This window comes from Neolamprologus multifasciatus, chromosome 2, assembly GCF_963576455.1.
Source record: "Neolamprologus multifasciatus chromosome 2, fNeoMul1.2, whole genome shotgun sequence".
Lineage (NCBI taxonomy): Eukaryota > Metazoa > Chordata > Actinopteri > Cichliformes > Cichlidae > Neolamprologus > Neolamprologus multifasciatus.
Window position 1 is genome coordinate 25,064,480 of NC_140440.1, and position 12,769 is coordinate 25,077,248.

At 37.8% G+C, this 12,769-nt stretch overlaps 1 protein-coding gene and 1 pseudogene across 2 annotated transcripts; one reads left to right on the forward strand and one right to left on the reverse strand.

Annotated features, from left to right (window-relative positions):
* Positions 1-432: 432 nt before the first annotated feature.
* Positions 433-8,877, forward strand: LOC146524439 (uncharacterized). The gene is made up of 9 exons (XM_085132063.1): positions 433-505; positions 4,991-5,104; positions 5,188-6,864; positions 6,969-7,068; positions 7,161-7,309; positions 7,399-7,511; positions 7,596-7,685; positions 7,784-7,906; positions 7,996-8,877. The coding sequence occupies exons 1-9, from the start codon at positions 451-453 to the stop codon at positions 8,197-8,199; spliced, it is 2,625 nt and encodes an 874-aa protein (XP_084988189.1). The 5' UTR covers positions 433-450; the 3' UTR covers positions 8,200-8,877.
* LOC146524440 (uncharacterized) lies at positions 1,381-4,525 on the reverse strand (annotated as a pseudogene). Its single transcript, XR_014875792.1, has 3 exons — positions 3,840-4,525; positions 2,185-3,070; positions 1,381-2,078 (listed from the first exon to the last, which is right to left on the reverse strand). The product of XR_014875792.1 is annotated as an uncharacterized LOC146524440 (transcript).
* Positions 8,878-12,769: the final 3,892 nt, after the last annotated feature.

Sequence of the window (12,769 nt, forward strand, 5' to 3'; positions counted from 1 at the left end):
AAGAAAACATTAAGATAAGCCACGAAGCTACCGCATTGACATTAAAGCTAACTTTAATTTGAAAAAAGTGGCATATTAAAGCCACCGGGAATGGAAGAAGTGTGTGAGTTGTGATAGGAAAATCTGTCTTATCCTGATTTGGATTTTTTGCAGCGGGGGAATGGTTAATGATTATTAATTTATTAATAATACTCTTTTCTATGAGGTTAACTTTTATGTATTTATCTGTGTATTTTACATGTGCAAACATCCAAATAATGACATGTTTTACATTTTTATGCAATGTAACCTAAGTGATTCATTTTAGACACACAACAGATGCCTGTTGGATATTCCATGGGCGCTGCCCGTGTTATTTCCCGGTGAGTGTCTCGCCCTCTCAAGTGTCTGCTGATGTTACGCCCACATGTATAAAACAGCCTCACGTCGACAGAGGGAGACACTACAGCCATGGCTCAAAGCGGCTCTCTGCACATATCCGTCGGCATCCTGAGCATCGCCGGTGGTAAGCTTGTGGTTTGCTTTCCGAAGTGTTACCAGCTTTGTGTTTGTTTTGTTTTGTTTTTTTTTCATGTAGACTATCATGGCGAAATGTGCGCTCATATTAATCATAACTCATATTGTCACATTAACATGTGGTGAAAATAATGAAGTATATTTTAATAAAGTGATTTATTTAAACTGCTGTAAGTGACCTCGAACAGCCGCCTGTCGTGAACGATATCAAGACATTTAAGCCAGAAAGAACATTTCTGTAAGTTTGCGAAAAAGTGATTTTTATTTATCCTGTAAAAGAGTATAAAAAGATGATAAAAACCTCTTTTCAAGAGCTCTATAAATGTATTTTAAGTTGAAAAAGGAGTAGTGTTAATATAGTGCAGAAAACAGTACACTCTTAGAAGGGATGTGTTAAAATTGACACATCATGTGTTAAATTTTAACACATGTGCTGCATCAGATTAGGGACAACACATGATGTGTCAGTTTTAACACAATTAATGTGTCTGCTCCTTTAACACATCTTCTGTGTTAAAAAATGTAAACACAAGGATGTGTTATTTTGACACAAAGATGTGTTAAAATGTGTACATTTCAATTTTTTTTTAAAAAAGGAGAAAAAAGATGGGTATATATTATACGTTTATTGAATTCCATTTTTTATCTGGCATATTATAAATCATTACAAACTGAATGAACAACAGCTGTCAGAATCTTTTTAATTAAAATGTTTTAAATTCAATTTTTGCCAAAGCCATATCACAATTTTTACTTGACAAAATCAAACAAAATTCATATCTGACTAGCTTTCTATCTCTCTAGATCATTAAAATGTCAAAAAGATGAAAAAAGGGCAATCATATATATATATATATATGATTGCCCTTTTTTCAATTTTTCCAATATATATATATAATGTTCTGATATAATCCAGACAATACATGAATTAAATTTTTTAAAGGTAACAATTGTCATCTTCAACAAATTGTCAACATTTCACAAATGTGCAGTTGCATGCGAACAGAAAAACATACATTTTGGCGAATATAGCATCCAGGTTATACAATTCTGTACCTTGGGTTTAAATACGAAAATCAAAAATTTCAGCCAATCAGTTCATATTGTCTGACCTTTCCACTGCATAGGCATAAAAATGGTCAGTCCTGATAAGCAGTGTATTTGACAAAGATGCCAAATGAGGTTTCTCACCTCTGTGAACAGAGACTCTCTACATTTTGGACGGTGAACATTTTACTTGCATCCTTTAATCTGTGCAATCAGCTCCAGTACTTTGGTTTTCCTTTGGGTGGACAGCGGCAGTTCATAGACAAACTCAAAGAAGGTGAAGACGGAGCCAAGTGGTGCTGGATAGGACAAGTTACATACCCAGTACAGTTTGAAAAGCTTATCCAAGCACACGTCAGGCCATCATTCAGAGAAATGGTTACTCTGTCATTCTTAGCAACAATGATGTACTGCCTGGTTGCCCTCTTTAGATCACCGATGCATATCAGCTGGGGTTGGTGTGTTGTGGATGATGCTTCAGGATCACTGCAAAGCGATGCAATACTTGTTCCATGCTTGGAGATGGGGAAGATAAAGATAGATTTTTAGAGAAGTATTCAGTGAGGTGTAGACAAATGCTTTCCTCAGGTAAATACCGTGAGAACTTTACTTAATACATACCAGTGCAAAATCAACCAAGTGCGTTATAGCTGATTCAAGGCTGCAAGGCTGCACGACTGGCACCAACTGGTGGGAGTAGGTGTGTTAACACACGGCGGGGGGGTTCTTGTTTCCAGGGCAGCTACTGATTTGAGCTTCAGAATGATACTGGCTTCCCATTTTCGCAAAAAGAGGTCCACCTTTCCTCCTGTAAGATTGCCAAACTCCAAGTCCAGCTTACGGAAAGAAAAAAAGTGTTTAAGTTTAAAATGAAGCATTAAATACATTAAATCAAAAGTACATTCTGTCCATTTGGTAGCTGTATGGCTAAAATCAAACTTTACAGTATCACATTTCTGTTACCCATTCCACATCAAGCTTACCTACACAGTGAAACATAACAATTTACTTGGAGTGGTATTTGAATACAAGTCCATTATTCCTTAATTTTAGCTATAATTTGGGTCCCATCAGACCCTGAGAAAAAATTAGGACTTTTTAGCTGATGTTCAACTTTCTAGCAGACAATTTCAATCCTGACTAATAGTTAATAACTGTTAAAACACATTTCATGACTTAGGAAACTGGAGAAATGCAAAGTGTACCTGATTTTGTCTAATCTCCCCAAGAGAGGTTTCCATCGGTGGCCCTCCGCTTGACAGAACGATATGGAATCTATCAAAGTCCTTAATGTCTACCTCACTGTCAACATCAATATATTCCATGAAATTAGTGTTATACTTTAGCAACCTATCAAGCACACGGCCCATGTGCTGAGCTTGGCTTTGACCTATGATGTCTGTGGCACTGCTGACAATAAGATTTTTTTTTTTTTTTTACAAATTTCTTTCTCATCTACAAAAGTGGTTACAAGGACTTTGACAGATTCTAAGTTGTCATATGTGTGCTGAAAAAATGAAACACATGGCTAAATAAGTAAGATAATTTGCATGGTCAAGTTGCTGTTGTTGTTTTGTTTTTTTTTTACACTGACTATTACTTCCTCAGAAGTTCTGCATAAAAAAGAAACTATATCAGAGCATGTTTCCAGCAATAAGCCTTAAAAAAGAATGTGCACATACTTTAGTTAATCATACTAGATGCAAAAACTGCTTTAACTGCTTGAAAAAATAATTATCTCTGTCAATATGAGGTATATTTCATGTTAAAGTTACTCAGTCTTTATTCCTATTCTGTGCTAGTAAACGAATGGTCGCGGTGATAACTACATTTGCTATATTCAGAGCTAACGACAATATTGTCATTTTACTCAACACTGCTACGGTTAGGTGCCGACTCTGGCGTTGCTCATAGACAACATAATGCCGGACGGAGCCGCTAGCCAACTACCACACTGGTTCTAAGAGCAAATTCTGAATACTCTAATACATAAATAAAGTAAATAGATAAATACATGAATAAAGTAATACATAAAAATACTACCAAAACACATTAACTCTAATGAAGTATGGCACGAAAGCCAAGAACTAATAATAAAATTAAGAGTAGGATATGTTAGCAAGACTGTTACATTAAGGTTAGCTAGGTATAGTTAAGCAGTAATTAACTTAAACTCAAAACTCCTACATAACTCCTATATTTTATATAAATTCACATTCTTCCAGAAACCCGGCATATTTTCAGTACATTAAGATAAACTGGTAAATGATACTTACTGTAAGGTCTGTCAACATATTAGGCGACGTAACATCCATCTTTGCCTCCTTTGTCTCAGTGGCGCGAAAGATAGCGCCCCCTTCCCGCCGCTGGTATGTCATGTTGCTGGGCAGATTTTGTTTCAATTTTCAGCATGTGTATTCTTACTCATTTAATTTCCTACTTTGGCTTCAATTGTATTCACATGTTACGGTCAAAATTAAGCCTGTTCTTTGTGGATACTTCTGCTTATAGTATAGCCATAGCCATTAATTGGTATGCCACACATATTGAGAAATAAAAAATTAATCCTCTTTCAGAATTTTAGTACACCATCCACAACTTGGTCCACATTACATTATAAAATGTTTTATTTGTTGAAAGTAATGAGGAAAGGATTGTGGAAAACAAACAATAACTAAACATTTTATTTATTCAGTTAATATAGTTATAATACATTGTTAATCTACAATTTATTTCACTATTTAATTACTGAGCTGCTAATTTTAGGTCCTGTTGTTAGATTCTGAAAATAACACACAAAATGTGTTAAACTGTGCAACACATCAAGTGTGTTAAGCGTTTTACACATTTTTTCAATGTTTACACATTTTCTTACACATGTTATGTTAAAATTCACACAAAATGTGTTAATAGTGTAACAACACATTTTTTGTGTCATTTTTTAACACATCCTTTCTAAGAGTGTAGGTAGGTACAATAATTCAGTCACAAGGATACTTGCAAAGATGTTATGTCTTTATATTCTATGTAACCTCTTTGAGAATCTTGTTGAATACAGCCTATTTACCAAAGTAAGTAAAAATATTAGATGAAATAACAACTACACACACTTAGAAAAGCTGAAAATCACTTTTAGCATTATTTTTTAAACTATCCAGTCTGCTGTAAATAAATAAGAGTTCATAATAACCAAAAACAAATTAATTATTAATTATTATTTAATAATCAAAGAATAATATAAATAATAATAAAACAATATTTTATGATGATCCTTTTAAGGTTGTTAAGTTAACTTAAAAAAAAACAAACTAAAAATAGATGTGAAAAAAAATTTAGTTAACCAAAAATAAACAAATTTTTTTTTTAAGTTAAAAAAAAAAAGGTAAAGATGAGAAATAAAGATAAAGCCAGTGATTTTATCCTACAGGTTCACTCCTGCTTTTGGTGAATGGTTATGGCAGCACTCCTGAAAAAGACTTGGTCCCCCACACTGCACTGGGAATTCTGCTTCTCATCACTGCAGCGCTTCTGGCTTACTCAGGTTTGTTTAGGTTTGAGTTTTATTATTGCATGTTGTCATGTAGCTGTAAGTGTTTCTCCTGACCCTGCCTTGTTTTTTCTTAGGAATCCATCACAGCCTGTCCCACGGCCGCCTGTTTTCCACCCTGTGTCTCACTGTTTCTGCTCTGTGGTGTGGCTCTGGTCTGGTGTATATCCTGGGAGGGCAGAGGGTCATACAGCCCACACAGCTGAGATTCGCATTTGTCCCAGGCCTTGCGGCATTTATCTTGGCCTTGCTCATCATAGGCATTGCTGCTGTTGTAGCAAAGAAAGCAGTTCTCTCTCTCATAGCTGTTGGCATCTCCTTAGCTTCCGCCCATCAGATCGCAGGTCTGTCAGCAGTAGGTTTTGGCCTGTATGCCACAGCTGCTAACTACTTCCTTGTCTGTCTGGTGTGTCTTTACTTTGGTTCTGGACGTCTGCTGTCTGTGATCACTCACGGTAAAGTGGAACTCCCTGGAACAGGTGCGAAGAAGAAAGCTGAACTGAAAGCAGAGCAGAACCAGGGGTGTAATGATGCCGTGTCAGTGAGTTTGGCGATGAATTTATTATCTGCGTCTGTATTAGCCTGTCCCCTGCTAGGTGTGGTCCCTGAGCTCTCTGTCGGTCATGTCCCCTGGCTGTGGACAGCTGGCGTGTTCCAGCTCGGCATGTGTATCCTCTTTTACAGAGGTATGGACATGCTTGCTGCCACTTTTTATGGCTTCACTTCCCTGTTTGCATTTGCAGAGGGTTACAGTGCCCTGCTGTCATTTTATTCCATTCGGCCTTACTCACCTGTTCCCTTTCCTGTTGTCTTCTCAGTTCTTTTCTTCATACTGGCTCTGTTCAGTACTCAGAAGGACCTGCTGGAGGGCTTCTACCAGCTATTCTTTGTCGCCTATTCTATTGCTCTTGCAGTCCAGCCTCAAGGCTTTTTCCAAGCAGGCACTCAAGGTGTCCAGGCAGCTATATTTGTGGCTTCCGCTTGCATGCTTTTAATTACCACCTTTAACATGGCCTCTAGTACCAAGATTCACACAGGGCAGAGCTGTTTCAAGGCTTTAGTTGGCAGGATGCAGAGCGTTACTCTCAGGGCACATGACAAAGAATTGCACACACCTTACCTGGGCTACTCTAAATATGCAGATGCAGAGGTGTTAGGCCATGCATCCAATGTGCTGGCTACTTTCGCAATCACAGCCACAGTAGGTAGCCAAAATCCTCTCTTTGTGCTGATTCTACCCTGGGTGGTCATGGCTGGCGGAGCACTGGAGCTGCTGTGCGGCGCAGTAGCCTTTGCTCGTGGTAAAACCTTTGAGAGCACAGTCTTTATTCTCTATGGGGTGATGTGGACGGTGTGGGGGCTGACACGATATGGCGGCCTGTATGGGGAGACCAGAGGTCTTAACATTGCTGTTGGGATCATTACCTTCCTTGTGTTCAACATTTTAGTGACAGCTGCAGCGTTGTTTATGAACGTCGCATGGTTTGTCTACGCATTTACCTTCCATCTCATACTCATCAGCTTCCTGCTGGACGCCATGGGCTCGCTGCCTTATGGCTATGACATAGGAGTCACAATCATCTTTGGCCTTGTCAGTTTTTATTTTTTCTTGGCACACATTTTCAACAGCACCTTCAAGTCTCCTCAGATCCCCTTAGGAAACCCTATTATCAAGCTGACCGGAGCAGGGGGAGGGGCAGCTGTCTGTCCACATTTACCAGCCCGTAAAGCCACATCTGTCCTACAGATTGCAGGTAAGACATAGGATACATTGATGCTGAGTTCTCAAATAAGCAGATGTTAGTATGCTGGATGTGGGTTTCATTTTACTATCACCCCCTCTTCTTTCTTCATGCAGAAATCATGAAAAATGGCGGCATATGTGGAATGCCTACTGACACCGTCTATGTGCTGGTGGCCGCTTGCAACAGACCTGATGCTGTAATCAAAGCTTACAAGTGAGTTTCCTATTTCATGTATTTCACTTGTCCCCAAGTGTATTTATAGCTGTCTAATTCCTGTTAAATCTCGCTATTTTGTTTGGCCTCAGGGTGAAGAAGCAGGCAGAGGACCGTCCCATGTCCATGTGGATCTCCTCCGTCAAGCAGCTGGAGCCGGTGCGACACCTGCTGAGCCCTCTGCTTCTGGACTTCATGGAGGCTGCGTGGCCATCTTCCATTAGCATGGTTATACCAAGAGGTGAGTGTAAGACTGTGTGTGTGTGTGTCTGTGTGCTGGTGGGATTTTTCTTATTATCATCATTTTTTGTTTCTTGCTTTCTCACACAGGCCCGTGGATGGAAATCTTTGGTTTGGGAGATGCTGCCAAACACATTGGGACTCCACAAAGCATTGCTATCAGAAACCCCGACTGTTCTGTAGCCACACATCTCATTGGTTTGGTAAGGGACATCAATATTGATCATTGCATGTCCAAAAATGAACCAAAATCAGTGAATATAAACTTCTAATGCTTATTCCTACAGGTGGGGCCCATTGCAGTAACATCAGCCAATCCCACAGGTGAAGCTGATACAACTCACCACAACCAAGTGTATGCCAAACTGGGAAACAAGGTAATCATGATAATTTAGTTAATAAAGACTAAAGGAAGTGCTGATTCCTAAAGTTTTTGTTTTGTTTTTACTGAACTGGACGTGGTTTTGTTTCTTAGGTGGATGGAGTGTTATGTGATGGACCCTCCCCAGAGAACATTGCATCTACTGTGGTTGACTGCACCAAGATTGAAACTGGACAAATCGGTTTCTTTAGAGTCGGTCTCATTCCAAAATCAAAGGTAATATAAAGATCACACAGCCATTCTCTCTGTTGTAGTAATTTGGTGGTTGTTTACTTTGAAACCTGCTATTTCTGACTGCTTTCAAGGTTCTTCAAATCTTTGAGGAGGTTCAGAGGCGGCACAGACAAGGGCAGACCAATCCTGCGTTTCAGTATGATATGGAGCTACCACTTACAGAAAGAGACATTTCAGAAGTGGGAAGCACCGTAGATTCAGGAAGAGAGTCTGAAAATTCAACACCCTCCCCGCCTTCACTTGAAGAAAATCCAGTCCTCGGGAATGGATCGTAGTTTCTATGCATTTGCTTAAAATATGCTGCCATTTCTAATAAACCTGATGTGTAAAGCTGTTATTAAATGAGGGAAATCACATTGTGGATGTGGAACTAACTGGGTGATTTGTAATGTACTTAATAAAGTGTTATTTATGATGTTTTCCTTTTGTCTTAAAATTACAAAATTACAGTAATGCACCTTTTAACTTTTCATGTTGAAATATAAAACTGCATTTGATTGATTCTAAATGCATATATCCCTATTCATAAAATACTATTTGAAAAAAAGTTGTGTTTTTTTTTATTCTTTGAAAAGTCATAATGTTCAAAATGACATGTAGGTTTTTGCTCATAATGAAAGTAGCTGATTGTGGCATGAGATTTCATCAATATTCTATTTTTTAATGTGCATTATTAAAAATAACAATAAGCATAACAATAAGTAATGAAATTAGTAACAAATATCTAATCTTACTATAATGATGTATATGCCATGTATGCATGTCTGTATGTCCTTAACAGGGCTAATCTGAATACTGGATTTTTATATAAATTCCATGCATTTCACAATTCCCCTGCAAATGCGATGTTACGTTTGTTTGCATTTATTACATCTGCAGCGTACATAACTTATAACTACATAACGTATAACAGTCACCAAATGATTTTTCCAAGGGAGAATTTAGTTGAAGCCATCAGAATTATTATAGTTTTGAACTTCTAATCAGCTTTAATTTTTTATTTAGTTTTGGGTTTTTGTTTTCAAGTTGGTTTACTATCAGTTTCCAGAGCAGTTTGCTTGTTTCAGTTTAGTTTTTATTGTTTGAAAATGTATAGCTATACTTTTGTTTTTATTCGTTTCAGTGCTAATTTTAGTCTTTAGAAGGGGACAGTTTTAATTAATTATAATAACCTTGAGAGTCACCAAACACAGAATCACATATATGGAACGCGACACAAGACTGATTTTTTGTTTGTGATGATAAAATAAGCTTGATACATGTAAAGTTCATTTACATTGCAGTTTTGAAGACTAAAAGTTACAAAGTAAATTACAAAATAAAATAAAATACAACAAATAAAATGCCATGAATGGATAAAACTAAACAGAAGCAAACCTGCACAGGTAGGTCTTCTGTTTAAGCTTATCTTTAAAGGTATAAAGAGAGTCCTCAGATCTTAATTCGGTACAACTTGTAGTTAACCTGTAGTTAACTTGCACTTAATATGTCTAAAATCTACCAAACAAGCTTTGACTCAAGGCACAGTTTACTTGATTTGTATTTTAAATACAAATTGTGACTTTGCGATTGTGCCTAAAGTTATTCTGCAGCTTCTTTGTTTTAGCATCTAAATATATACAGATAAATATATATAATCAGCAAACATCTGGCAAGTTAGAGTAGGTGGACGGATTTCAGACATTCAAAAAAAAGAGGATCCAACCATTTGTGAAATTGTTTTCTGTCTGTAAAAGCTGATTTTATCCAGTCAATGAAAACATATCAACGTGTTAACTGTTCCAAGTATACCACTGTTTTTACCCCTTAATTAAAAGCTGGACACAATATTAGAAATATTTAAATATATAAAAAGGTATTAAGGGTGCATAGTCGTCAGGTTATCAGTCAGGAGACAGCAGACTGTGTTTGTCTTTTCGCAAACTCGATCAAGTCAAGGCATCAAAATCTAGCTGGTTACATTTAGGCACTAAAAACTACAAAGATTTTGTAGTTTTGGTTCAAATATTTCCCTTCCCAATACTAATGTTTCACATTAACTTCATGATTTATATATTTAATGCCAAGCAGTCTTTCATAAGCATAACAAGCTGAGTGTAGCTGAAAAACATCACTGACACAAAAGAATGCCTTGCATGAAAGAAACAATACTCTTTGTCAACCTGGGAATGGAAAAAATTTCATGATGCATCTAATAGTCTTACGAGAAGAAGCGTGAAGAAACGAAATCGGTTTTTGTTGTTGTTTAGAGGCAAACACAGCTCACTCCTGTTTCTAAGCAAATTCTAGATAAAATCTTTTTTAAAAATACTTTCAGAATAGTGCAATTCAATTCAAGTGTACTTGTGTATTAATAAGCAACTCTTTATACATACTTTGTCACCATGTAAACAGCCTATTACCTGATACTGGAACCAGGAAATATACAGGTCACTTTTTCTGAGCATCAACAGGCACTCTGGATTTATTTGATGATGGACGGCTTTTAAAACACAGTGAGTGGATGGCCCTAAAGTCTAAAAAAAAAAAAAAACCCTCAGTGCTATGATGCAGCAGTAATATTGTGACACTAAAAGACACTCATCATATAAAACTGCATTAGGAGTGCATAGATTATCAATCACGAGACAGCAGGTTGTGCCCTGCTGGTGAAATTTGTGGGAAGAAGTATTGTGTTTTTGGTTAAATATGTCAGAAACATCCCCACAGAATGGTGCTGCCACCATCACTGTCAGGATGGTATTGGCCAGGTGATGAGTGGTGCCAGGTTTCATCCAGACATGACGCTTGCCTTTTGGGCTAAAGAGTTCAGTCCTTGTTTCTCATGGTGCCCTTTGGCAAAGTCTACGTGGGCTGTCATGTGCTTTTTACTGAGGAGTGGCTTCGTCTGGCCACTTTACCATACAGGCCTGAGCGTTGTGCTTTGACATAAACTGTCAGCTATGAGAACTTACACAGACAGGTGTGTGCCTTTTCAAATCATGTCGTATCCACTGAATTTAGCACAAATGGACTCCAGTCCCCCGTAGAAACATCTGATAGACGATCACTGGAAACAGGGTGAACCTGAGCTCAGTTTTGAAGCTCAGGTGCTTCAAAACACGGCTGTTTCCTGAATGTTCCCAAGCAATTTAGATACAGTCAGAAATGTTTTAAATACTTCCTTAATTGCGAATAATTAACTAGCACACTAACTCAAGTGATACTCAGTGAACTTTGTGACTGAATAATCAACGAGTTACCAAAAAAGAACCAGGAAACGTACCGGTGTTAGCGGGCGTTTCCCTCACTACACTTTCCTCCTTGTTTGAGCAGCAACACTCCCCCTGGACTCATTTTATGACGGGAAATTTTGTAGCTCAGAGTGAGCACAAGCTCCCACCCAAAGTCTCAGAAAACTCGAGCTCCAACAGGTGGATGGGGAGCATAGCTTTTCAGCCATTTTCAGATCTTACCAGAGATGTTCGATCAGTTCAAGTCTGGCCTCCGGCTCGGACACTCAAAGTCTTTTACTTTGTTAAAAAAAAAAAAAAAAAAAAAAAAAAAAAAAAAAGATCAAGTGATGGCCTCATTTAGTCACTGAAAACTGCTTTGTTAGGTTTAGGAAGTTTTGTGTTTTGGGTTAAATATGTAATTTTGCAACATAAATCTAATGATTTAAATTTAATGCTGTGACTTTATAGTGTTTCTGTATCTGGTGACTAACATCACTGACACAAAAGAAACCAAAAGAAACATATTGCATGGAAATAGTAGCCTTTGAGGAGTCCTCTGAGAATGGGAAAAATATTAAGCTGATTGTCAGGACTGATGTGGAAAGACAGGACTCGTATGCAGGCCTCCTTTGAAGAAGACAGTGGATTTATTTACAGTGAAGCAAAGGTAACAACAACAACAACAGTTCAATATATACAGACGTGGAGAAAATTGTTGGTACCCTTCAGTCAATGAAAGAAAAACACACAATGGTCACAGAAATAACTTTAATTTGACAAAAGTAACAATAACTAAAAATTCCAATCTTAACCAATGAAAGTCAGACATTGCTTTCTAACCATGCTTCAACTGAATTATTTAAAAAGTAAATGCATGGAACAGGCCTGGACAAAAATGATGGTACCCCTAGAAAAGAATGAAAATAATGTGACCAAAGGGACATGTTAATCCAAGGTGTGTCCACTAATCAACATCACAGGTGTCTGCAATCTTGTAATCAGTAAGTGGGCCTATATAGGACTCCAGGTAGTCACTGTGTTGTTTGGTGACATGGTGTGTACCACACTCAACATGGACCAGAGGAAGCAAAAGAAAGAGTTGTCTCAGGAGATTAGAAAGAAAATCATAGACAAGCATGTTGAAAGTAAAGGCTATAAGACCATCTCCAAGCAGCTAGATGTTCCTGTGACTACAGTTGCACATGTCATTCAGAAATTTAAGATCCATGGGACTGTAGCCAACCTCCCTGGATGTGGCCGCAGGACGAAAATTGACGACAGATCAAAGAGACGGATATTCCGAATGGTAACAAAAGAGCCCAGAAAGACATCTAAAGAAATCCAAGCTGAACTTTATGCTCAAGGAACATCAGTGTCAGATCGCACCACTATTTTCAACAATAGTGTCCTTGGTCGTCTCCCATGTAGGCCACTTTGGCTCAAACAAACAATAAAAAAGCCCGACTGGAATATGCCAAATTACATGTTGACAAGCAACAAAGCTTCTGGGAAAATATCCTGTGGACAGATGAGACAAAAATTGAACTTTTTGCCAAGGCACATCAGCTCTATGTTCACCGATGGAAAAATGAAGCATATCAAGAAAAGAATGTTCTAGGGCTGCTTTGCT